The 27314-nt window shown below is 42.6% G+C and overlaps 1 protein-coding gene across 2 annotated transcripts; it reads right to left on the bottom strand.

Annotated features, from left to right (window-relative positions):
- MFSD1 (major facilitator superfamily domain containing 1) lies at window positions 1-25803 on the bottom strand. Of its 2 annotated transcripts, XM_060274441.2 has the most exons (17): window positions 25641-25803; window positions 24467-24519; window positions 22403-22515; window positions 21482-21524; window positions 21141-21208; window positions 20764-20872; window positions 19811-19913; window positions 18373-18471; window positions 17893-18004; window positions 16339-16395; window positions 14958-15114; window positions 13536-13633; window positions 12654-12766; window positions 9613-9660; window positions 8240-8300; window positions 4107-4218; window positions 1-2288 (listed from the first exon to the last, which is right to left on the bottom strand). In XM_060274441.2, the coding sequence occupies exons 1-17, from the start codon at window positions 25798-25800 to the stop codon at window positions 2229-2231; spliced, it is 1566 nt and encodes a 521-aa protein (XP_060130424.1). In that variant the 5' UTR covers window positions 25801-25803; the 3' UTR covers window positions 1-2228. The 2 variants fall into 2 exon arrangements, with proteins under 2 accessions (XP_060130424.1, XP_060130425.1); XM_060274442.2 differs by lacking the exons at window positions 1-2288; window positions 4107-4218 and adding an exon at window positions 4373-5168.
- Window positions 25804-27314: the final 1511 nt, after the last annotated feature.

Genomic DNA, 27314 nt, shown 5'->3' with positions numbered 1-27314 from the left:
TATTGTGCTTATTTGGCTTTATTAGCAAGAAAGGGGAAATAATTACAATTACAAATAAGCCATCCATTTAGAATTTACATTTTCCTCTAAAATATTTATTATTATTTCTCATGAAATAAGTAGTAAAAGAAATGCATCCAATTGACTTGGGAGTACAGTACTGTATATGACTTTGTTTTAGGTCATTAATGTTCGTTCAGGTATAGTGTGTTCTAAAAACAAGTCTTGTGCTTGAGTAAAGAGAACTGTGTTCCAGAGCCTTCAGCAGTTTCCAAGACTGTGTAGATACTGCTTATTATAGCTTAAAGGAAAAGGACCCCAGACAGTTAAGTCCAGTTGTGAACGACTCTGGGGTTATGGTGCTCATCTCACTTTACAGGCCAAGGAAGCTGACGTTTGTCCGCAGTTTCTCCGGGTCATGTGGCCAGCATGACTAAGCCGCTTCTGGCGAAACCAGAGCATCGCATGGAAACGCCATTTACCTTCCCGCCAGAGCAGTACCTATTTATCTACTTGCACTTTTTGGTGTGCTTTCGAACTGCTAGGTTAGCAGGAGCTGGGACCGAGCAACGGGAGCTCACCCCTCGCGGGGATTCGAACCGCCGACCTTCCAATCGGCAAGCCCTAGGCTCTGTGGTTTAGACCACAGCACCACCCACCAGTTATAGCTTAAAGGTAAAGGTAAAGGTACCCCTGACTGTTAGGTCTAGTCGCAGATGACTCTGGGGTTGCGCGCTCATCTCGTTCTATAGACCGAGGGAGCCAGTGTTTGTCCGCAGACAGGTTCCGGGTCATGTGGCCAGCATGACTAAGCTGCTTCTGGTGAACCAAAGCAGTGCACGGAAACGCCGTTTACCTTCCCACTGGAGTGGTACCTATTTATCTACTTGCACTTTGACATGCTTTCGAACTGCTAGGTGGGCAGGAGCAGGGGCCGAGCAACGGGAGCTCACCCCATCGTGGGGATTTGAACCAGTTTCAATGGGCTATGCTCCCAGTTAAGTGTGTAAAGGATTGTAGCCTAAGAGATTCCACACAGTACATTTGTGTACAGTGGTACCTTGGTTCTCGAACATAGTCCTTTCCAGGAGTCCTTTCAATTCCCCAAACCATTTGAAAACCAAGGCACAGCTTCCGATTGGCTGCAGGAGCTTTCTGAACTCAAATGAAAGCTGCAGAAGCTGTGTCGGACGTTCGGCTTCCGAAAAACGTTTGCAAACCGGAACGCTCACTTCCAGGTTTGTGGCATTCAGGAGCTGATATGTTCAGGAGCCAAGCCGTTCGAGTACCAAGATACGGTTCAAGTACCAAGATGCACTATCAACATTCAAGTTGAAAGGTGCACCAGCTTATATAACAGCAGGTAACACCCAGTGTTAACCAACTGATGACTGCATTGCTAGTAATGCAATATTTAACTATTAACAGCTTCATATTAAAACATTTCTGCAGTGATAGAAGCCTGACGATGACCCTGAGGACCGTTTCCTCCTGGAATTTTAATCCATTTCATTTATGGCCACAACAAATGGCTTTTCTTATTGCAACGAACTGCAACAGCAAGTTCTACCATTTTATTGCTATCATTACCTTAATAAAGAAGAAGAAATACATTTTAAGCTATTTCCATAGGAAACGTCATGCTTCTGCTTTTCATCAACACAAAATATGAAAATTCCCACATCTTCAAGAAGTCACTTTTAAGGGTAGTAGTGCGTTTAAAAAGTTTCTGATAAAAAGCTAAAAATTTCACAGAAATTAATAGTCTAGTGAATTAAGGCTCCACTGTTTCCTTCTTAAGAGCAAAAGAAACCTAGAATGTGAATAAAAGATATTTGATTCCAGAGTGTGGTTATACTGAACAGGTTTTTGGGGGGGTTTACCCCAAATTCATATTGTTTTATGAAATTCTATTTAAAATGCAAGATTGCCACTCTGGAAAACAGTAAGCGGATATGAGTTCTAAGCAAAGCAAGTGACTGCAAACAGCTGTAAATCCATGGAAACTTTTTTTAAAAAAAAAGTTCCACCCCACCCACTTTGGCACAGAATTCAATGTAGCATCTTAAAATCTTCCAAGAGGTCAGCTAACTGCTTGTTCGCACAAGATCTAATATTGACCGCTTTTCATTCTGTATATTGCAGCTCTCTTCCACAGAAGAGTGGGGGGGGGGTCCTGCGTTGCACAAAATTTCACACTGCCATTTCCACATCTTGACACAATTCTGCTATTTCAACACACTTCTGTGTGCCAGTGCAGCTAAGTGGCAAACATAGGTGTCTGGCAGCTGCAAAAGCAAGAAAGAGTAAGGCATCTCATCAGCAAGTATTTCCAGCTTATCGGCTATATTTTAAAGCAAGGAAGGGCAGGTTCACACATGCATATTCACCCCCTGGTAAGTGCAGCGCAAACCCACGATGGGCATTTACAATAGGAATGCATATGCACCACAGCTGCATCTTTCAAACCCCTTTACAGGTAAAATAAAAAAATTCCTTCAGTAGCACCTTAAAGACCAACCAAGGTTTTATTTTGGTATGAGCTTTCGTGTGCATGCACACTTCTTCAGATATTCTTCACACTTCTTCAGATGGTATGAGCATGCACACGAAAGCTCATACCAAAATAAAAACTTAGTTGGTCTTTAAGGTGCTACTGAAGGAATTTTTTTATTTTACTTCGACCCAGACCAACACGGCTACCTACCTGTAACCCTTTAAAGGTGACACTTTTCAGTGGGGTCTATTCACAACTCTTTACTTATCTCAGTTTGGTTTTGTCCTTTGTTACTACAGTGAAGTTTGGCAAGAGGGTCAAGCATACCTAGTTGTCTCTGTCCTATAAAAAGCCCATCAGCTACATGTGACATTGCCACAGTTCGTGACCATTTCTCATAAAAGGCTGTGAACCTGAGATAGTTCTTTTACTTTGGATGGATGAATCATACAGCCGTACCTCAGATGTCAGACAGAATCCGTTCCAGAAGTCCATTCGACTTCCGAAACATTTGAGTTCCAAGGCGCGGCTTCTGATTGGCCGCAGGAAGCTCCTGCAGTCAATTGGAAGCCCTGGAAGCCCTGTTGGACGTTCTGCTTCAGAAAGAACGTTCAAAAACCAGACCACTTCCAGTTTTCGATCGTTTGGGAGCTGAAACGTTCAATTCCCAAGGTGTTCGGGAGCCGAGGTACGACTGTACTTCATTATGCCGAGCATACAAAGTTGATCTGTACTTTGACAGGCCAAATGCAAAATGTCACCAAAAGTTTTTATGTGGCCCTAGCTACCAGAAGTCCATTTAAGTGAGATTTTCTGAATGCAAATAATATGCTTTGCCACCAACTATACATTTTGTTTACTTGCTCTACTGGGCTAGTATTTAGTGCAAAAGGTGGTTTGGTAAGATATCCTTATCTAGAGCAATACGTACAGTCATACCTCGGTTTAAGTACGCCTCGGTTTGAGTATTTTCAGTTTAAGTACTCCGCGGACCTGTCTGGAACGAATTAATCCACTTTCCATTACTTTCAATGGGAAAGTTCACTTCAGATTAAGTACGCTTCAGGTTGAGTACTCCACGGACCGTCTGGAACGGATTAATCCACTTTCCATTACATTCAATGGGAAAGTTCGCTTCAGGTTAAGTACGCTTCAGGTTAAGTACTCCACGGACCGTCTGGAACGGATTAATCCACTTTCCATTACTTTCAATGGGAAAGTTCGCTTCAGGTTAAGTACGCTTCAGGTTAAGTACTCCACGGACCGTCTGGAACGGATTAATCCACTTTCCATTACATTCAATGGGAAAGTTCGCTTCAGGTTAAGTACGCTTCAGGTTAAGTACTCCACGGACCGTCTGGAACGGATTAATCCACTTTCCATTACTTTCAATGGGAAAGTTCGCTTCAGGTTAAGTACGCTTCAGGTTAAGTACTCCACGGACCGTCTGGAACAGATTAATCCACTTTCCATTACTTTCAATGGGAAAGTTTGCTTCAGGTTAAGTATGCTTCAGGTTAAGTACAGACTTCCGGAACCAATTGTGTTTGTAAACCGAGGTACCACTGTATTGTAATCTTTTAAAAAGAAATATTTTGGTTATCAGTACCTGAGCACCTAATCTGGAGAGATACCTATTCCTCAAACTAAAGTCATTCTTTGGTTGCAATTTGGCTAAGTCATCTTCATTCTGACGTCTGATTTTTTCCCGTCTTTTTGCTCTGTAAAAAAAAAGGGAATTGCTATTAACACAAATGTGCCCAGAAGGTTCGTTGCACATTGTACCTAGATCAGGGTTACCATTAAGTGCAGCTGCCAGATAAATGGAGGCAGAGTAAGTCATACAAACTGGACAGGCAGTAAAGACAGACACTATCTTCTTCATTTATTTATTTATAAAGGTCGAAAAGTTGAGTGCAAAGTGCAAGTTTTGACACAGTCAGTCAAGTTTCAAGCTTTGCCTTTTACAACAAAAATGCTTTAAAACAAATACAATTCCAGTACAAAAGCAGAGACAAATTACCCTAACCAAGACAGCCTGCCTAGCAGCCTGATAGAAAATCCATCAAGATTTGTTTCTCTCAAATGACATTGTATTTGCTTTTGCAGAACTTATCCAAATCAGTCTACCACCACACCAAGATTTCGTGATCCTTGCAAGTCATTACCATGTTTTTTTATTATGAAACCAGAATTTCAAAGAAGAAACTGAAGATTAATACTACATTTAGTAAGGCAATCATCCCTTCAGAACACAAGTTACAGTAATGGAGTAACAAGGTGCCATTATTAGTAGGCAAACCACCGTCGTTCCACAATAGAAAGATTCAAAATTGCAGCCCATAAACCAAAAGATCTGCTCTAACAAGTTGCAAGGCGACTTCAGCTCAACAGCAACCGTCTCTTCAGCGATGTGTAGATACACAAAATACAAGGGTTTTTGCTCCTACTGCGGTCAAGGTGCTTTGACAAAGAAGCAAGTTTGACAATTCATACAAGTCCAGGTCTCGACAAAGTTCTATGCATGTTAGTTAAGTTTTCCAACTACTTTGTCCAAGCGCCAGGCATCAAAGTTTCTCCACACACATACACTAAAACACTCTTCGACTGGCCAAGCTGCCGATCAAACGCGCCCCACTTCTGGTAGGTATTTCCTATTCAGATTTCTTTTCTGCAAGAAATAGTGTAGCAAAAGGTTATTGTAACAGTTTGCTCACAGGCTCTTTGTTGCTTGTCAGAAGTGTCATGGCGCTATACTGAGCTTTTAGACATCAACTGAGAATGGGCTAAGAATCCATCACAAAGGAGCTGGTTCTTCCCAGACAAAGCTTCAGATACAGGTAAGCAACTGTTTTCATGTTCAGATGTCCACTCTGGCTTAGGGGAACAATGCACTTGGAAACATTCCTGTACATGTTTCACTTAAATGAATGGGAAGCATGAAGGGAGATCTGTGTGCTCTCATACGCCGACCATTCATTTCAATGGGACTTGGTGCAAGAGGTGCAATTTAGCTTTATACGTACAGTTTATTGCCTGCCCTTCAAGCTCCCATGGCAGGTGGCAATTGAATCATACAGTTAAAAAAGCATGTAAAACAGTAAAGCTATTCCAGTATAGAAAGCGGTGGTGGGGTGACACATTATTACAGACTTTAGTACTTTTTTGCATTTAGCTATTACCTCTTTAAAAGTGCTAAATGAGCCTGCTGTGGCTAACTCATTAGGCTGGCTGGGGCTGGAAATATACAGAACACCTTTTTAGCACCCCTAACCATTTTCAAAATATCCGCAAGAAATTTGAAAGCAAAAATGCACATGCTTCAATAGGGAAACATTTAAGAAAGGCTTTTAATGTTTAATAGATCACTGTGTTTTATTTTTCTGTTGGAAGCCGCCCAGAGTGGAGTGGCTGGGGAAACCCAGCCAGATGGGCGGGGTATAAATAATAAATTATTATTTATTATTATTATTATTAAAGCTAGCTTTCGATTCAACAGCTGAGGAAATGGTCGGCATGAATTTTGAGGTGCTGCTTGCAATGTTGAATAGACTTGTACAAAAATCAAAGACGAGGTTCCCGTCATTTGAAAGTGCCAAGTGTAAGAGTGCCTTCCCCACATATTTCAAATCTTGTCCAGCAGACAAGTGGCAAGTATTTTTGAGATTCTGAGGAAAGCAGGAGCAGCTCTTGTATATGGCAAATGTTTTATTTACTATGTTTATATCCCAACTTTCACCCAGGAAGTTCACAGAGGCATATAAGTTGCTCCTTCCCTCTTCCCCCTACTTGTAAGTTCACAACCACCTTGTGAAATATGTTAGGCTGAGAGAAAAGCCTAATGTTACCCCATGTGGCTCTGTGGCTGACTAGCAATTTAAACCCTGGTTTTCCACAGCCCAACACTCTGCCACTAATCACACTGGTCCCTTCATGTTGCATGGTCCCTGCATCTAGATATTTTCATGAAAGCAAACTGGCCTCCCCCTCAAAGCAAATATCTGCAATGACCTGATTTCACCAGCATCTTTGCTTTGTAAAGCACCTTCCAGGGGAATATATTTGAACAAACACAGGACTCCTGTCTCTTTATGTGAATCAACCTTAAGATATCCCAATCCAGTGCTCCTACACATTTCACCTATAGCTAATAATGGAGGATATACACAAAGAATTTCATCACGGCATTTCGACATCATCTGCTTTCTTCTCAAGGTTATCTCCAGGCTATTTTCCTACATAGAAATGATTTTTATGTGGAAATTCTGGGGCATCTAGAGTGACCTCTATGTAGAGTTTAATTACGTTTAATTTCAAACTCTGTTCTGAGGAACCCTGGTCTTCCTCATAAATTCCCAGCTGCCATTCAATTACCAACACACTTCCCCGAGAGCTTAGCATTCACAAGTCTTCTCTTGCAGAGTGTCAAATGTTTAATGTATTGTTGTCAGTTTAGTTGGAATGGGAGTGAGGCCCAAGAATCCAGCACCCCAAATGAGCTTCTCATCTAGAACAGGGGTGGGGAACATCCAACCTCCAAGGGTTCCAAATTTCTCCCCAAACATACCCACCTGTGATGTCAGGTGCAGGGCAAGTAATAACACCAGTGAACAGTCAGGAACCTTCAGGTGTATTCCCAATCGTGTACTGACAAGGGAATCACCCACCAGGTGATTGAAAATAGAACCAAAGCCTACTGGATTGGTGGCCAATCCCTGCCAAATTAAGGTAACCGTGTCCCTTGTTCAATTTCATTTAAAATCAATGGCTTTTTACTTCATTCAGCCATAAATGATTTATTGATGGTTGATTTACAGATGCTTCCTTTGTAATTTATTGTTTAGATTAATATCAACCTGACCACATATACTAGGAATATATATATCAAAATACTGAATAACTTTTGTTTACATAATGGAAATATTTTCCTAAACTACTTTGGGAATTGGCGAATGACAGCTCAGTTTTTCTAGCCAGAAAGGAAGGGGCCGCCCTGCATTTGTCGTCGTTTGAGAGAGAGTGAGTTTCCAGCTTACATCTTGCATACAAAGCCATCTCCACATGGTGAACACTGGGAATTTGGCTCTGTAGCAAGTAGCAGTCTGATCACAGCAACATACAGGTAACTCGGGTTGTGTTCCGGGGGTCTAGGCATATACGGAAAAATGTATAAAGCCAGGAGGGACCCCCAGAACCAGCCCCCAGGCAAGGTGGAGGGCTGCTTATCCCAGAGCCTGCCATCCACCTTCCCAAAGCCCAGTGAGCACTTGCTAATGTTTCAAAAGACAAAAATGTCTTTTTTCAGCACCATGAAAATGCTAAACAAGTGCTTTTAAAAAATCTCATTTTAAAGCCACATAAACTGCTTGCTTCGAGACTATATTTAAACATCACACACCAGGCAACTTTTAACATGTTGCAACAATTACTATTTTACCCTGTGTGCCTTTCAAACACAGAAGTTAAATTTGTTGGCAATACACATTGCGTCATATAAAAGTGAACCGCAACACTGATTTTTTAATGGCCTGCTTTAAGCCATCTCCAACAAGACATGAATGAGAGTTGTCCCACTGCTGATGAAGAATACTTCCACCTCATTCACTTGAGTTAAGTTCACCATACCCGTTCCTAGATCTTTGGCACTACACTGTTTTGTGTTTCCAAACCAATCTGCATCTGTAATACGTTTTGTAATATGTCAACACATACTCTAGGCTAGAAACACAGCGACATACTTACTCAGCCACAGCTAGTTTCTGTAGTTTTTCCCTTTTCTTTGCAGACCAGTTAAGGTCACCTCCTACAACAGAAAATATATATGCATGTCTTTTAACAGAGCGCATGGATGTTTTTACAAAGAGACACAATCCATGCATATTATGAGTACAACACCATTTGGGCCGTTAAAGTATTTACCACAGTTCACTTGGTGTTAAGTATCATGTGCTACATGAAAAATCTAGAAGGTTATAGGAAGTAAGAAGACAGAAGGAGCTCTGGGCAGAAGGAACTCTCCCCTGAAGTGCTCCCATGCCTAGTGCTGTGGGGTTCAGCGCCAAGATCAGGACTGGGTCAGACTTGAAATGGGAACAATGAGAGTGGAGGCTTCAATCTGCCTATCACCAATCTACAAATGGCTGACTTTAAATCTGCTCCCCCGAGGAACTGCTCCATTGATCCTCTGTGACCAGTTCCAGTCCGGCTGGCAGCTAGCAGTCCTGAACACTCTCCAGACAATGGTCTTTGCTCCCCAAGCCCTTCTAAGTTTGGGATTGGGCCAAGCAAAAGCCACGGTCAGACAAAGACTCATAGATATTGAGAGACAACAGGACTGCTCAAGATGCCCTGAATATAAAATTGGAGAAATTGAGAGATACATAGTCGCTCCTTTCTCTTACCAAAAAACACAAGGACAAAGTGCCCAGCAGCGCCATGCGGAGCACCCCGAGCCAGCGGGATCCAGCAGTGCTCTGTAGCACAGGCATCCCCAAACTTCGGCCCTCCAGATGTTTTGGACTACAATTCCCATCTTCCCCGACCACTGGTCCTGCTAGCTAGGGATCATGGGAGTTGTAGGCCAAAACATCTGGAGGGCCGCAGTTTGGGGATGCCTGCTGTAGCACTTTGAATCCTCATCCTCCTGCGGCTCGGGGCGCTCTGCATGGCGCTGCCGGACGCGTTGTCAGCGCTTCAGCTGGGTCCCGCTGGCTCGGGGCTCCACACGGTGCGCGCTGCTGGGCATTGCTGGGTCCTGCTGGTTCGGAGCGCCACACGGCGCACGCTGCTGGGTGTTTTGGTGAGGCCCTCCAGAAATGCACTTAGCACTACGGCTTATTTTCAGGGTATGTCTTATATTTTTTCAACGCATGAAAATCATGCCATGGCTTATTTCATAGGCACGTCTAATTTTATGAGAAACACGGTAGTTATAAACATTGTAATAAGGAACCATGTAGGGGACGGGGGGAATTCAAGAGATGCAGAGAATCTCAAGAGATGATTATATAAATTGTTTGATTGTAAATTTGTATTGGTAAAAACAAATAAAAAATATTTCCCCCAAAAAAAGAGAAACATATGAGTTGCAAGACTAATATAATGAAGAGGCTTACCTCTGAGGAGATTCACAAAGTACAGCATGACAACAGCAATGAGGGCCACTAAAAAGCAAAAAAGAAGTTATATAAAGCTCAAGTATACAAACGAGGGAAGACAATCTCATGCGAAGGATGTAAAAAAAATTAAGAGTACAAATCTAAGATTTCTCTTGAGCACAAACAGGGTTCTCTCGTGAGCAACATAAACACCACAAGCGTACTTTGATTCCAAATGTCTGCACCCACATGAACAATCTTCACCATAGCTGCCAAGTTTTCCCTTTTCTCACGAGGAAGCCTATTCAGCATAAGGGAATTTCCCTTTTAAAAAAGGGAGAACTTGGCAGCTATGATCTTCACACAGCTACATGCGTTTACAACCCTGCTGTCAGAGCCAGCTCCCATAATCAGGGAGACAAGGATTGCGAGCTGTGGCTCAATGGCAGAGCATCTGCTTTGCATGCACAAGCCCCTGGGTTCAATCCCCAGTATCAACAGCTAGGACTGGGAAAGACCCCATTCTGAAATCCTGGAGGGCTGCTACCAGTCAGTGTAGACAATACTGAGCTAGGGGGATCAATAGTGTGACGCAATTGAAGACAGCTTCCTATGTAGTACCCAAGTCTATGTAGTACCCAAGTGAGTTTTCAGTGCAGTTAAAATCAAAGAGAACAAAGCAGATGGAGCAGATTAAATAGGCTGAAGACAAATAAGCAGGTTAAATGAAGGGCTGCTCGAACCCTTATGAGCCACAGAAGCCCTGCTCACAGCCCACCAGCCGTCTATCAGGCCAGCAGGTACAAGAGAAGAGACAAGGCCTTCTTAGTGGTGGCCCCACAACATTATACAATCCAGAGGCTGCAGCTAGTGCAGAATGTGGCTGCTAGGCTGGCAAGTGGGGCACAGCAGCAGGCCTTGAAAGCACTGCTCTCGCTGCAAGTGAGCTACTAGGTCTAGCATATATGTGTTGGCACATAAAGCCCATAAACTTAAGAGTGCCTTCCCTAACATCTATCATCCCAGATTCTAAAATTAGTAGGGACTGCCCAACAGCCCACAAACCATAACTTTTCAGTAGCAGTTCACTGTTTGTGCAATTCCCACCTGGGTGAGGAGCATCCGTCACCCTCATTATTGAATTTAAGGAGAAATTTAAACACATTCCTGTTTATTTGGGCATTTGATGGCTTAAAGTCTCCTGACAAGCCCAAGATCACTGGTTGAAAATGTTTTTAACTGCTTTTTGGAATAGTTTTTGTATTGTTTTTAGCTGGGTTTTTTTCATGTTTTAACACTGCTGTGTCTGCTGCCCTGGGCTCTTTCGAGAGGAACGGTGGGACATAAATAAATAAAAAAGTAATATCATGTGGGAAGTGTGTATAGCTCCCTCATTGGTTATTTCTAAAGACCTATCTGCTTGGATGAGCTCTTAACCGATTGATTTGAGGTTGGCCCAGGCTTTTAAACTTGCAATGTTATCACTTCACTTGCTCTATTTTATCTTCTTATGGCTGCCTTTATTTTAATATTAAATTGTTTGACACTGTAATGTTGTGTTTGACTTGTGTTTTCTCCTTTTAAATTTGATGAGAACTGCCTATACAGTAGGATTGCCATACATCTGGAATTTCCCCAACATAGCCAGAATACTGTAGCCGGAAGCGGTGTCTGGGCAGTATACAAATATTTAAATGCAAACAAGGCAATTGAATACAAAACAGGTCTGCGGCAAAGCCCAGAGGAGCAGTGGCACCCCCTTGTGCCTCAGATCAGGATGCCAGCCCAACTAGACGCTTATGCATTTACACTGGTCCCACACACTAATAAGTAACAACTCCAAAGACAGGATTTTCACTCACAAAGCTAGCCATTTCCCCTTCACCTGCTTTTACCTACAGCAGCTCCCCAGTTAAGCCTGCATTGTTAAAGCAGGAGTCAGGGGTGGGTCAGGAATAACTCACAAGGTGTCAGTGAAGTTAGAGCTCAGACCTAGCGAACACAGCAACTGTTCCCAGTAGGCCTTGCCCCAATGAGGCAGCCCTAAGTACTGAAGGTTCCTGCTGCCTAAGTCCCTTCCTCCCCACATGCTATCCAAGCAACCTGAGACTTCTTCGCCTTGTCTGTCTTTGCTCTGCCCTCTTCATACCTCTGCAGGTTCTGGGAAAACAGGTCGAAAGGGAGCTAATCACAGCAGGAAGGAGAGACTCCCTGGATTCTTCAATAGCCTGTCTGATCTCTGCCTCTTGGCTTCCTTCCTCTCCTGCTTCTGGACTTCACTCTGCCACAGGCTCTTCCTGCTCATTAACCCTGTTAGCTCTTCAGCTTCCAACACCTCCTCCTCCCAGTCTGCTCCCTCTTCTTCTCCCTCTCTGACCACTCATCATTGTCCCACTCCCCCATCCCCTGGCTCTGAGCCTTTTTCCCTTGGAGGCTCCCCAGCTGCGGCTTCCCACCACCCCTCTCAAGTCCAGTCAGGGCATGACACACACACACACAGGTTGAATCTCTATGTGAAATCACTCAGGTTCAAGAATCCCTGTGAACTAGGGTACACTGGCCTTTATGCATGTCTAGGAAGAAAGAGGGACACTGTGGGCCTAGCACAGAACCTACCACGTGGTTCGGCATCGTTCTATTTGAGCAATAAATGGTAAATGGACCCCTGACCATTAGGTCCAGTCATGACCGACTCTGGGGTTGCGCGCTCATCTCACATTATTGGCCGAGGGAGCCGGCGAATAGCTTCCAGGTCATGTGGCCAGCATGACAAAGCCGCTTCTGGCAAACCAGAGCAGCACATGGAAATGCCGTTTACCTTCCCGCTGTAGCGGTTCCTATTTATCTACTTGCATTTTGACATGCTTTCGAACTGCTAGGTTGGCAGGAGCTGGGACCAAGTAACGGGAGCTCACTCCGTCACAGGGATTCAAACCGCCGACCTTCTGATCAGCAAGCCCTAGGCTCAGTGGTTTAACCACAGCGGCACCTGGGTCCCTATTTGAGCAATAGCTTCATGCAAATTATTAGCTATCCCAACAAGATGTCATCATACTTACAGCACAAACAAGCACTGAAGAAGATTTCTAGGAAGAGGTAGCCCCGGGAATCCAGGATCATGCCAGCTGCGATGGCAATGATGGCCAGGCCCAAGTTCTGGATTGACTGCATGCTGAAAAGCATTAAGACAATTAGCTTACAAAGCTCAGTTTTCCAACTAATAAAAAGAAACCAATTTAAAGAGATTGCCCCCCACTTGCTCATAAAATCCAAACGAGCTGACAGATGAGCAAATAAAAAGCCATATGCATCTATTAAACAATGAGATATAGCTGGTAAAATAAAATTAAAAAGTGGAGGGTTATCTTGCCTTCCAAAGCAACACCATTTCCAGGCAGACACACTCATAACAGCCCCACAACCTTACCTAGACAGGCTGGCAGTAATATACCCTCAAGGTGGCCTGTATGAGAGGCAGGTTTAAAACTTGTTCAAGATCTGACATACATCGACACCTGCTATCTGGTACACAAACATGCTATCTCAGACAGCTAGGTTTCCATTCTTCCAAGCTGGAAGCAATATACCTGGAGTCAGGCCTGTAAAACAGGGCAAGGCCCTGAACACTGATTTTGCATCAGGCCAAGAAAATCCATTTAGCAGCCCCAGTTTCAAAAATCAAGTCTTCAGTTCCCAAGACTGAATCCAAGAAAATAAGTTTCAATGTTTTTGAATGCTGAACCAGGTGCATTGTCGAAAGACTTGTCGTCCTCTCCTGCCACATCCTTTGAGAAGCACTGTCTTAAGGGAAATTCCTGAATGAACTGCAGTGAAAGGATGTGCTTTATGAGAACAAAAAGTCGGTATCGTGCTATTAACCCCAAAGTTTAAAAGACAAATCCTTACTCCAAAGCATCGAGACTCAAATATCTATTACTCACAAGCCATAAGCGGTTCCGAGCTGGTGTTCAGGGACAACGAAAGCTACCATAGGCCACAAGGCACAGGCCAGCAGAGAATAAGCTACTCCCAGGAAACACTGCAGAAAACAGCATTTAAAAAAATAATAATCACACACAAACATTAAACGTGATCTACCAACAGCTCCAGAGGGAACAAATTATATGGGATTCACAAATTAGGTGTCCCATTTCTATTCAGTTTGCCCAGTTGTAAGGGGATGTTTACACTAGCTTACTCTGAAGTTGAAACAGCATGTGCATATTTAAAGCTCCTTGACAGAGATAATGCAGTGTACGAGGGGTGCAACGCCCAAAAATGGCATCTAGCACAGCTGCCGAGTTGATGAGCACCAAAATTCATACAAATATCCTAAAGTGGCCTGGACTGCCATTACAAAATAGTTTCTGGTATCTGTGTTGCATCCTTGGGAAGAAGGGATCAGGATTAAACACAAGTATCCATGATTTTACATCCCGTCCACAGTCACTTATTTTTAGAGTATAATGCATGAAATGCCGTTTGTTGTGGGGGGTGATTATAAATGTGCCTTTCTGCATTGGATAAAATAAAAGGGGGGGGGGAACAAGATTCATGTTTGATTCCAAGAGCTTTTAAAGAAGAACCAGTATGGCAATAATGCCCTCCCAGTGAGAGAGGGAGGGCGGAATCCATACTGGGGCCAGAGTTTAAGGGAAAGAAAAATTGTGAAAGGGCTAAAAAGTGGGAAAGCAGTTGGATGGTGTCTTGTAACATTTAAAGAATTGGGGAGGCAGCAGGGGATGACCAAGGAAGAAGGGTGGATAGGAAGGGACAGGGTGGGAGTGGGGTGAGGAGCAATAATCGATGTTATTTTTTGATTGCTTTAGATGGTCCGAAACTGGAATGACCTATGGAACTCGCTGAATCATCTGGGAGACCCTGAATCCAGGGGAAGGGGAGCTGATTTAGTTTTAAGTGATTAAATGTTATTATGTTAGAAAAATTAATATTTGAATTCATGGAAGTTTTTGGTAATAAGTCTTAGGCTAAGGGGAGAAATAAAAGACAGAGGATGGGGAAATAATTTTTGATTTGGATTTATTGGTGGAGGATAGTGGACGTTTCTCAGAATAGAATAGTTGAGAGATAATGATCAAATGTGTTAGAATGATTTAAGATACAAAATGAAAATTGCTTAATTGAGATTTTAAAATGGACCCAGTGTGGGAGGAATTGAGGAAGTCAACAATGTTAAGTAAAAAATGTAAGAACTGTTATGTTTTTCTTTTTCATGTTTTCTTTTTGTTTTGTTTTTGTTTTATGTCTTTTTTGTGATTTTATTTTTGTGAATATTGGAAAATGAATAAAAATTATTTGGGGGGTGGGGCGGAAGATAAAATAAAGTTGGGGAAAACGCCTACCATGGCAATCCAGGGGTTCCAGAAGGTAAAGGCAAGCATTATATGAGAAGCCAGAGTAATCACTACAGCACACATAACCCAGGTGACATTCCTTCCAACTTTGTCCACCAGGAATCCAAAGACAGGGGACATGGGTGCCGATATGATATAGACAATGCTGTACAAAGGAAAGTTATTTCAGAAGAGCAAGGCAATCACGATACAAAAAGCTACAACTGCTCTAGGTTTTCCAGTGTGATGTGAATTTCCTCTTTCAACCACCCGCAAAAATTCAGTTCCTGAATTATTTTTTAGACCTGATATATTGTGACATGCAATCATGCCCATTGACAAATTCATGGTGATGCCAGTCACTGGATTGGTCAACTCTTATATAAAATTGAATTATCACTGAAAAGCTACACTAGCTGTCAAGGGGAGGTGGAATTACAATTCACAAAGAAAATACATTTTAAACTGCATCTTTTCTATACATTTTTGTTAATGTTTTTTGTTTGTTTAGTCGTTTAGTCGTGTCCGACTCTTCGTGACCCCATGGACCATAGCACGCCAGGCACTCCTGTCTTCCACTGCCTCCCGCAGTTTGGTCAAACTCATGTTCGTAGCTTCGAGAACACTGTCCAACCATCTCGTCCTCTGTCGTCCCCTTCTCCTAGTGCCCTCAATCTTTCCCAACATCGGGGTCTTTTCCAGGGAGTCTTCTCTTCTCATGAGGTGGCCAAAGTATTGGAGCCTCAGCTTCACGATCTGTCCTTCCAGTGAGCACTCAGGGCTGATTTCCTTCAGAATGGATAGGTTTGATCTTCTTGCAGTCCATGGGACTCTCAAGAGTCTCCTCCAGCACCATAATTCAAAAGCATCAATTCTTCGGTGATCAGCCTTCTTTATGGTCCAGCTCTCACTTCCATACATCACTACTTGGAAAACCATAGCTTTAACTATACGGACCTTTGTCGGCAAGGTGATGTCTCTGCTTTTTAAGATGTTGTCTAGGTTTGTCGTTAATAGTATATATTATCTTAGAACCATTTTCAGGTGGTTAAGGAATCTTAGAACCACCATTTTCAGGTGGTTAAGGAAGCGATCTACGTGAAGGGACTGTATTGTTTTTGGCACATTTTTCTGTAATTGCAACGGCCAGAGATTTACCTTTTTAAGTAAGAAATCTGAAGATTCAAGGGGAAGGAATGCTGCTGGCATGTGACTGTATACTGCATACATATGCCTCAGAATAAACTTTCAGTTTCTTTTATTGATCTTTTATCCTACCAAGTGTGTGTTTTAGGTGCACTGCTCAAAGTCAAGGTTCTTGAGCTGAAAAAATGCACGCAATGCATTTTTTTAAAAAAAAAAACCAAAAACCTAAATGGAGGACACTTACCTGTTGATTGCACTTGCTTCTTGAGGAGAAAACTTGAATTTCTCAATGAAGAAAACCCTGTAAAAATCCATATAAAAAGTTTTACGATCTTACACCTGCTTACGATAACAATGAAAAAACAGCCTGCAATTCTAATAGTGCTGGTTCGTAACTAGGCCACAATAAGAAAAGCTCTGTTGAAAGAGGACTGCTGATTATTAAGTAATGAGGAATACAAAATTGTATACAATAAATATCTGCTAACACTCCCCAGAAAATGAAGCTGTGTCAGGAGCATGAAGTAGACTGGACATGACATTACTCATAGATTGGAAACACTCTGACCCAAAATAAGCCCTGGTTGTGTCACTTGGCTTCCAGGGGTCAGCAAACTTTTTCAGCAGGGGGCCTGTCCACTGTCCCTCAGACCTTGTGGGGGGGCGGACTATATTTTGAAAAATATATATGAATTCCTATGCCCCACAAATAACCCAGAGATGCATTTTAAACAAAAGGACACATTCTACTCATGTAAAAACACTAGGCAGGCCCCACAAATAACCCAGAGATGCATTTTAAATAAAAGGACACATTCTACTCATGTAAAAACATGCCGATTCCCGGACCGCCCACGGGCTGGATTTAGAAGGCGATTGGGCCGCATCCGGCCCCCGGGCCTTAGTTTGGGGACCCTGATGTAAACGAAAAGTGGGTGGAGGGGGGTGAAAATTATGGCAAGACAGAGCAAAATAAAAATAAAAATAATTTATTATTATTTATACCCCGTCCATCTGGCTGGGTTTCCCCAGCCACTCTGGGCAGCATCAAACATCAAACATTAAAAACGGGGCTGCCTTCAGATGTTTTCTAAAAGTCAGATAGGTGTTTATTTCCTTGATATCTGAAGGGAGGGTGTTCCACAGGGCGGGTGCCACTACCGAGAAGTTCCTCTGCCTGGTTCCCTGTAACCTCACTTCTCGCAATGAGGGAACCGCCAGAAGGCCCTCAGAGCTGGACCTCAGTGTCCAGGCTGAACAACGTGGGTGGAGATGCTCCTTCAGGTATACTGGGCCAAGGCCATTTAGGGCTTTAAAGGTCAGCACCAACACTTTGAATTGTGCTCAGAAACGTACTCGGAGCCAATCTAGGTCTTTCAGAACTGGTGTTATATGGTCAGGGGCGCACACTTAGAATGCACATGCTTGCACATTTCGGTGCCATATCACAGCCGGAAAAAAGTGGGGTGGATGAAAAGGTGCTGAGAAAGATTTTCAAGAGGTTGGAGTGCCTTATTTGGCTTCCTGCCATATATAGCTCTTTGGGCCTCTGCATGTTGCTAGTGGAATTACTACTTCTTCAATTGGTATGATACATTTCTACACAGAGGTGCCCAAAGCAGCCTACAACACCAGAACAGCAACACGTTTTAGGGGAAGTTCTAAATCAAAACAACAGAAAACGTAAACAGGGTTTTTTAAAATAATAATAATAATAATAATAATAATCAGGTATATCAAACATTTGCAACAAGTTACAAAGGGGCAAGTCTAGTATCTTGTCAAAGCATGCACTTACTTTCCAAGTCCAATGAAAGGGAAGACGGCCACATAGTAGCAAACGCAGATAATAAATATGAGCCACAAGGACAGCGAGAAGTCTTTCACATCGGTTAATTTTATCACTTCACCTTGAGAAAAGAGAAACACCAGTTCCGCTATTTTAACTCAATCATTTCTACATTAAGGCCAACTAAAATCAGCAAACCCCATTTCCTGTCATTGACTAATTCCAGCTGTTATTTTAGTGGTGGGAAGCAGAAGCTGCAGTTTCTCAACAGCAAAAAGCTCTAGAATCGCGAGAGAAGTGAAGCTAGGTCACTTCAAAATGAGCTTGAGTTTTCCTACCACATTATGGGAAACCTACACATGCATTCTGGCAAGTGGGGAAAAGCATGTTCAAAAAGATTGTCTCTGCTTCCTCCAGTACATACATACATTTTCAGAAACTATGGACTGCAGCCTAAGGTTCCATTATTGAAGCCTGACACCCACTTACCAGTTTTTCCCTGCTCTTTGCAAAGAATTTTCTCTGCTCTTTTATCCAGATAACCAAGAATGAGAGCACAGAGTAGTGAAAAGATACAGGACACACCACCTGCAATGCAGAGAAATTCAGTGTTACCAGCAGAAGCTACTCACCATTTACGGAACTGTAAATTCCATTCATGTTATTAACCCGGTCACTGTATAATTACTGTAAGCAATGGCTTACATGGGTGAAGCAGCCAGCATTAAATACCACTACTTTTATCACTAACTGCTACATTGGTATACTGCCGTTCATCCAAGAAAGATTTCAAGGTACTTTAGAGAAATATAGGCAGTTCACAAATTTAGCTGTGACATCATTTGAGGGATATTCAGGCATGCCTGACTCATTCCCTTCATTAGCAGATCAAGAGAACAGGAGCTTCATCGATGTAACTTGGCATGGAATGGCACTTACAATGAAGCACAAAGACAGTTAACACAGAACCATTCTAGTGCGAGAATCTGAGTTATATCATCGCACAATGCTATTCATAATGCTGTCTTCCCAATCATCCAGTGTGTTTCTAATTAATTTCTATTTTAATTGCTGTAAAACATCTTAATATTTTAATCTAAGGTGTCAAATGGTTAAATACCAATAAATACAAATATTTACAAAAGTTTACCAAGTATTGTATTTCTGAATATCCTGTAAATGCATACAAATGAATAAAAGCAAGTCTTCTGCCAAATTAAAAGGCAAGGAGTTCCAGATTTTACTAAACCGCTGCAGGCGCAACAGAACACCATGACGGAAACCAGAGCGCACGGAAATGCCATTTACCTGCTGGACGCAGCAGTACCTATTTACCTACTTGCACTGGCGTGCTTTTGAACTGCTAGGTTGGCAGAAGCTGGGACAGAGCAACGGAAGCTCACCCTGTCGCAGGGATTTGAACCGCCAACCTTCTGATCAGGAAGCCCAAGAGGCTCAGTGGTTTAGACCACAGCGCCACCCACTCTCCTGGTATATGGTGCCAGACAGCAGCTGATACGCAATATGCAAATAAGTGATTCTCTCTCTCTTTCTCTCTCAGATCTAGAGTTAAAATGATTCCATGGTAGCAACCTTTCTGATGTCAAGATCAGAAAGTCCTCCATTGCTCTCAAAATCTAGCCTCAAACTGAAGCTTTTAACTTTGTTGTTTACAATAAAAAAGTGGGTTTACAGAGTTTGTCAGAGTTGGAACTGGAACTGAATTTCAAGCCTTAGTGTTTTATCCAATTAAGCCATACACAGAGAAGGCCTTCTGAAAGCATTGGACATTAAGTTAGTGATTACTAACGTTAAGTCCACTAATTTTAATGGGTCTAATCTGAGTCTAACAACCCGCAATCTTCCAATTCATCAAAGAGGAAACCAAAGTGTTTGTACAAAGTTAATATTGAAAGCATTTACTAACCTATCAAGAGAGCTATACCAAGAGTGGTGTGACCCGTAGAACCGATCAGATCTTGAGCTTTGGAGTACACCCATCCCATAATGTTCATATTGACAGTGCTCCCCTGGAAGAGAGATGATCTGCAACTGTAGCATATACTTCCAACCAATTTTACAAATAGACCCAAAAAAACCCTTAAAATAAGATTTGTATTTGAATACAGTGGTGCCTTGGTTTACGAACTTAATGCGTTCTGGAAGTCCACTCTTAAACCAAAGCGTTCCTAAAACAAGACGTGCTTTTCCATAGCAGTGGGGGACTCAATTTACACTCAACAGGAAGCGGAACATGTTCGTTTCCAAGTCAAAGTTCACAAACCAAAACACCTACTTCCGGGTTTGCAGCATTCTTCATCCAAGTTGTTCATAAACTAAGCTGCTCTTAAACCAAGGTACCACTGTATCTGATTTATAGAAATTAATTTAAGGATCTAAGTTAGTCATGTCCATGAATCTCAATGGGTTTTCTCCAAGCAGAACAATGGAGATACATCCCTATGTCCTTAGTTAAGAACTAATCTCCCCACTCTAATGTGCATACGGAGAAATAAACGGGAAAATCCACCACCAAGGGTTACAGTCAATGTTATTCAAGTGGCTTCCCCTTCTTCTTCTTCTTCTTCTTCTTCTTCTTCTTCTTCTTCTTCTTCTTCTTCTTCTTCTCTCCTCCTCCTCCTCCTCCTCCTCCTCCTCCTCCTCCTCCTCCTCCTCCTGCAATGGCACCCACCCACCTGTTCTGAAGGGTCTTCCGACCTTCTGGGGCAGATTTGGGGGGAAGTGGCAGACACAGAGAGGGGACGGGGAAGTTCCACTTTACAAGCAAAGGTTGTTCTACACTCAGGCTGACACTGATGGATGGCAAATGTGGGGATAGTAATGATGAAAATTAGAACCAAGGAATGTTTTTGGACTTACAATTCTAGCCATGCTGAGCTGCAGCCCAAACACAAGGTTTAATTCTTTTCCTTTAAACCAACTGACAGCATAGGTATTTTGCGCCACTGCTAAGGACTCTCCACCAATCCTAAATGAAGCAAGCAAGTTCATGAATACAGATATTTGAAGCAACGTGGATGAAACACCGGCCTTCTAATGACAGCAGTGTATCCATGTTGATATTTAAGTTTTACCTTAACACAAGAACTAGAAAACCAAAAGGCAAATAATCCAGCTCTTCAGATGCAAGAGTACAGAGTATTTTTCAGCATATAGTTCCGTATGGGCTGCCTGCTTTTTAAGAGGGAGAGAAGGTATATAGCATATGTTGAGACACAACTGAGGTGTGAACTCACCCAAATACAAATCTGCCGGCTTCCATCAGCCAAAAAGCATTACATATTGCTCCCACAGCAAATATCACCTGTAAAAAAAGGAATACACGTCACATTTCAATGAAGTGTTAGAGCCATGCCATGTGCAAGTATTTCAGACTGCAATCCTACACTTTTTCCTAAGAGGAAGCCCCAATGAGTTAGGTGGACATGTACAGTATATGATTGCAGTGTTAGCGAAATCTTACACTGAAAAAGCAGATTAAATAGTAAGCATTTATTTTTCTGTATTTGGGACATAAGCATTTATTTTTCTGTATTTAGCTATTGAAAAGTACATGAATGTTATCTGTTTCACTCACCTGTCCAATACAGACAAAGGTGCTGAATATTATTGTGCCCCACCTACAAGAAAAGGAAGACTTTAAAAATACTTATTTTAATATTTGCAACTAGAAAATAGAAAGGGTTAGGGTAAAAAATGCAATACTGCAATGGTTATAGTAAAAATATCAATAGCATGTCAACAAAAACTGATTGGTAAAAAATAATAATGTTCTAAAGGCATGTCTGATCAACAGTTTCTAAAAGACACCCGAAAGCAGAGATGACTCCTCCTGAACTTCTATTGGCAAGGAGTTTCACATGGTTAACTTATTACACAGAACTGTCTCTATACAAAGCCCCCACTGTTAATGTTGACTAGGACTGAAATAAAACTCTCCTGCATCTGTGCAGACTAGCCTGCAAAACTCCAACATAAGAAGAGCCTGCTGGATCAGGCCAACAGCCCACACAATCCAGCATCCTGTTCTCACAAGGGCCAACTAGATGCCTAGGGGAAGCCGGAAGGGAAGAGCCAAGTGCAACAGAACTCTCCTCACTTGTGTTTTGAAAAATTAAACAAGTATTAGCAAAACATCACATTATTTGTTGTTGTTTAGTCGTGTCCGACTCTTCGTGACCCCATGGACCAGAGCACGCCAGGCACTCCTGTCTTCCACTGCCTCCCGCAGTTTGGTCAAACTCCTGTTCGTAGCTTCGAGAACACTGTCCAACCATCTCTTCCTCTGTCGTCCCCTTCTCCTAGTGCCCCCAATCTTTCCCAACATCAGGGTCTTTTCCAGGGAGTCTTCTCTTCTCATGAGGTGGCCAAAGTATTGGAGCCTCAGCTTCAGGATCTGTCCTTCCAGTGAGCACTCAGGGCTGATTTCACATTATTTAGGCATAAGCAAAACATGGATCAAGTTGTTACTTTCGAGATGGACGGGTTATACAGTTACCTTATTCCAAAGACTCTGTCTATCAGAAAGCCTCCAAAGAAACAGAGAACCACATTAGGCCAAGAATACCAGGCATACAGTGCCATGAATTCAGCTGTGTTCACCTTCATATCCTAAAAGGAAGAGCACACAGAAGAATCACTAAAGCGCTCCAAAACCAAGGCGTGCTTCCCCATAGAAAGTAATGCAAAATTGATTAATCCGTTCCAGACTTTTAAAAACAACCCCTAAAACAGCAATTTAACATGAATTTTACTATCCAACAAGACCACTGATCCATAAAATGAAAGCAATAAACAATGTACCACAGTCACACATTCAATCAATCAGTAGCTGAAATGGGTTCCACAGCGTCACAAAAACAAAAATGCAAAATAAATAGCAAAAATAGATAGCAAAAACAGACAGACCTCAGCGCAACACTCAAAACGGAAGTGTGGCACTCAAAACAGAAGTGTAACACTCAAAACGGAGCATGTTCGGCTTCCGAAAAAAGTTCACAAACTGGAACACTTACTTCCAGGTTTGCAGTGTTTGGGTTCCAAGTTGTTTGAGTACCAAGGCATTTGAGAACCAAAGTACCACTGTACCACAATCCCTCTAAAAAGATGAACCTGGGTCACCCTTCGTGGTCGGTCAGAAAAGACCCATCAGGGCTGGTGGGAGGTACAATGTGGGGAACATCAACTTCTAGCACTCTTGGCCAAACAAAAGCAAACCTAACACATAAATCACATCGTATTTAGCCATGATGTTTCTTGTTACCAGGGAGCAGGGTGGATAAAAATCAATGATTTTTTTTAAAAAATCAAAAAAATCAGATTTTTTTGATTTAAATCAGATTTTTTTGATTTAAATCGATTTTTTTGATTTAAATTGATTTTTTTAAAATAAAATGCTTTTTGAGGAAAATATATTACCATCCAAAGGTTATTCCATCATGAAATAAAGATTAGTTTTTTAATTATGTAGAATAAGGTTGTATATGTTTAATTTTTTGGGTAAATAAATTCCATTAATCCATTCACAATGTCATGCTCTTCCAGAGGTTTTTGTAAGATTATTGGGCAGTTTCTCTGCCTACAAGATGATATCACAGATGCTTGGTTTACTTTAGCAGTTCTCAAAACTGAATTTGACTCAACAGAGATCACATGCCTCTTCCTCACAGCAAAAATGTTATAACATGAACAGAGTTGAGAGAAAAGACCTTAATCCTATTGTTCTACAAACCTATGAATACAGAAACAACCCCTTCAGTGCTAAGTTTCAAGAAGTTCAGTGAATAGAACAGAAACAATATTTTTCTGATTGTTTGGAGTGGACAGTATTTAAGTTTTTCATGTGTAGGCTGGGCTGACAGTCTAAATTTCTTAAAATATATATATTTTGTTTTTGTTTAGCCAAATTAGTTAACAAGCATGGATGTTTGTTTAAGCAAATAACATATGCTGTAATGTTATTGTTTCAGTTGAATAAATCTATTTAAATTGTTATTATTAAGGTAATGATTATTTTTCTCCTTCCTAAGTACAACAGTAAAGTTGTCCAAATATGAATGATTAACCTATTAAACTGGGGATAAAAAACTAATATGAAAAGTTGTTATTCTAAAAATCTTCATCTACTTGCATATTAAAGTTATACCAGCAAGAATTGGTGGAGTCTCCTTCTTTGGAGGTCTTTAAGCAGAGGCTTGACAGGCATATGTCAAGAATGCTTTGATGGTGTTTCCTGCTTGGCAGGGGTTTGGACTGGATGGCCCTTGTGGTCTCTTCCAACTCTATGATTCTATGATTCTATGAATTAGTCTTTGTGTAGAAAACTATGATTTAAATCAAGCCTTACTGACTAGTGATTTAAATCGTGATTTAAATCAAATCCACCCTGCCAGGGAGTGAAACAGCAATCAGTTTAATTATAGGTCCTCTTTTTTTTTAAGCAAGATCAGCACAATATTTTTTTTTCTCAGTTCCTGACAGTCATCTAACGTACAACTAAAAAGGTGAGCTCTCTGGAGGGAAAAGGGGGAAATCCAAAATATTGCAGATATTCTGTACTCACCTTTTGGACCTGAGTTTGCAACGCTGCGGGGTTGTCATAGCAAAAATAGCTGCCTAGACAGGAAAATTAAGACAACAAAAATAAACATGAACTTTCCCCCCTTTTTAAAGTAACCTGGAAAAGCTGTATAATAGCAATAATGGTAAACATTTTGGATCATACCAAACCACCACAATGGGAAGAGGCGGGAGAAAAGATGCCCTCCACTTTCTGACCACTGAGAAGCAACAGAAAGAGCACCTATGTCTCTACCTACCCCTTCCCTTCTCAAGATTACAGCAACAGGTAAAGTTTCTCATGGGAAGGGTATGTGCAAGGGCCCTGAAATTTCTAGGCAGGGTGAGGGGGAATCCGTTTGAAACCCTGGAGGGATGTTGGTCAGAAGGGTAGGCCAGCTTTCCCCAGCCTAGCAACTTCCAGACCTTCTGAACTATAACTCAGATTAGCCTCACTCAGGCATGACTATTAGCTGGATTCCAGCAGCAGGACCAGGCTGGATGGCACTGATAAGAGTTGTAATCCTAAACATCTGAATGCCAGGTTGGGGGAAGGTTGGCATAACCAGTACTGAATGAGGCCAATCAAACGCCTGCCTCAGCACAAAGCAGTTTTCTATATCCTCTCGACATGCTTATAGGCTTCCACCGCCTCCTACAAATCCTTAGGTAGGAAAAAAAGGGAGAATTAAAAAAGCGAAACTCCACTTCAGCCACTTCAGCGAGTCATCAACCACAGGGAGCCTGACTTCCCTGTTTGCTTAGGGTTCCTTCCTCCCCATGTCACATGGATGCTTCCCCATTCTGGTGCTTGCACAGCAAAGAAGAACACCAGGAATGCAAGTTGCTGTTGTTGTTTTGCAATCTAAAATGCACACCACCAGCAACCCCGGTTGGTTCTAAGGGCAGGGTCTAGCTTCACCCTGAAACACACCGTAAAGAAAATTAGCATTTCCTGGCACGTTCCCAAGATCACTCCCCACAGGTCAATGGTTCCTGGAAAAGGTATGCTTCGCGCCGCCCTTCCGGCCACACGATCAAGCAGCTGTCGGGGTTTTTCCCCAAGGCAGGTTTTCCCACCATCCTCCCCATTGCACGCCCCCCCCCCAACTGGAGACCAGTCCCGGGCGAGAAAGGGTGTAGCAGCAGCAGCAGCAGCAGCCTCGCTTTATGCTCACCGAAGCCCAGGAAGCACATGAGCGACAGGACCAGCATCCGATGAGCCACCCGCTGCGGGTCGCACAGGGCCGACATCGGCTTCCGCGCAGGGCAGCCATCGTGCTCCGGCAACGAGTCCTCGTCCAGCAGCGCTTGCTCCTCTTCCACAGGCGCCGCCATCTCGACGGGGCGAGGAGCGAGGCGGTCACGTGAGGGCGCGGGTCACATGACACGCGTCCGGGGAGAGCCTGGTGGGAAAGCTTTGCCAGCGCAGGACAACTGGCAGTGCAGAACTGGCAAGGCAGGGGAAGGTTTCGGATTTTTCCCGCGGGTGCCACCCATTGCCCATTACGTATAAGCTAAACAAGCTCTTGGGGGGCCCAAAAAAATTGAAAGGGGGAAAAACTGGGTGTACATTTCCAAAATATAAGATAAAAAAACAAACAAAATAAAACCTACATATAGCAACAGTGTTTTGTGTCGTGTAGGCTCCTATTTGTTATGTGCAAACGGCTTTAGATACCTATTAGGTCCACAAATAAGGGGACGTGGGTGGTGCTGTGGGTTAAACCACAGAGCCTAGGGCTTGCCAATCAGAAGGTCGGCAGTTCGAATCCCTGCGACGGGGTGAGCTCCTGTTGCTCGGTCCCAGACTCCCAGCTCCTGCCAACCTAGCAGTCCGAAAGCACATCCGAGTGCAAGTAGATAAATAGGGACCGCTCCGGCGGGAAGGTAAACGGCGTTTCCGTGTGCTGCTCTGGTTCGCCAAAAGCAGCTTTGTCATGCTGGCCGCATGACCTGGAAGCTGTACGCCGGCTCCCTCGAACAATAATGTGAGATGAGCGCCGTAACCCCAGAGTCGGTCACGACTGGACCTAATTGTCAGGGGTCCCTTTACCTTTACCTAGGTCCATAAATTACCATATAGCATATACTGTATTCAACACGAAAAACAGCGACAATTTGTTGCTGACAAAGGACAGCTGGACATATAAAGGGCATCATTACCTTCAGTAGTTTAGGGCCTCATCAAACCTAAATTTGGCCCTGTTGGCACCCCACCCCGGACATAAGAAATTGGGAGTGGGGGTGCGGGGCGTGGAAGGGTCGCCGCACAAAGTCAATTATTATATTATGATTTAGTATTTATTAAATTTGTTTTCCCGTCCTTCGTTCGGAGGTCTCTGGGCGGTTCACAGCAGGGAAATGAAAACGAGTCTCATCATGTGGCACCTCGGACACTAAATAGCATGCGTCCTACTTGCCTCCCCCCATGCTTCTCTACATCCCTAAACTTTTTTACCTTACCGAAATCCATCAAGAATTTATAAACAGCAGTTTTAGGTTTTAGTTTTCTGTAAGGATCCAACAATTCAGGAGATGGCAGTAGTAGATGGCCCATGAATAGACACCAACAGGTGTTGTAATTGAAGAAACTGCCATTCTGCACTCATGGGTAATTTGTACTTAAGATGTAAAACAGGAAATGATTAATATATATATATACCCATCTGAACCTTAGCAGTTCCACCTATTTCTTCCACAAAAGACTGCCTCACTATCTTCAGATCTGCATTACCACATATGGTATATTTAGCACAAGTATATGGATCAAAACTGACCAGCCAACATACACCCCGTGTCGTTGCTAAAACTTTGTTTTATTATATTTAGACCCCAACACTATATAGCCA

The sequence above is a fragment of the Zootoca vivipara genome, chromosome 5 (genome assembly GCF_965207765.1).
Source record: "Zootoca vivipara chromosome 5, rZooViv2.hap1.1, whole genome shotgun sequence".
In the NCBI taxonomy this organism is placed as follows: domain Eukaryota; kingdom Metazoa; phylum Chordata; class Lepidosauria; order Squamata; family Lacertidae; genus Zootoca; species Zootoca vivipara.
Note: the sequence above shows the minus strand (reverse complement) of the source record. Positions and strands in the feature narration are given on the sequence as shown.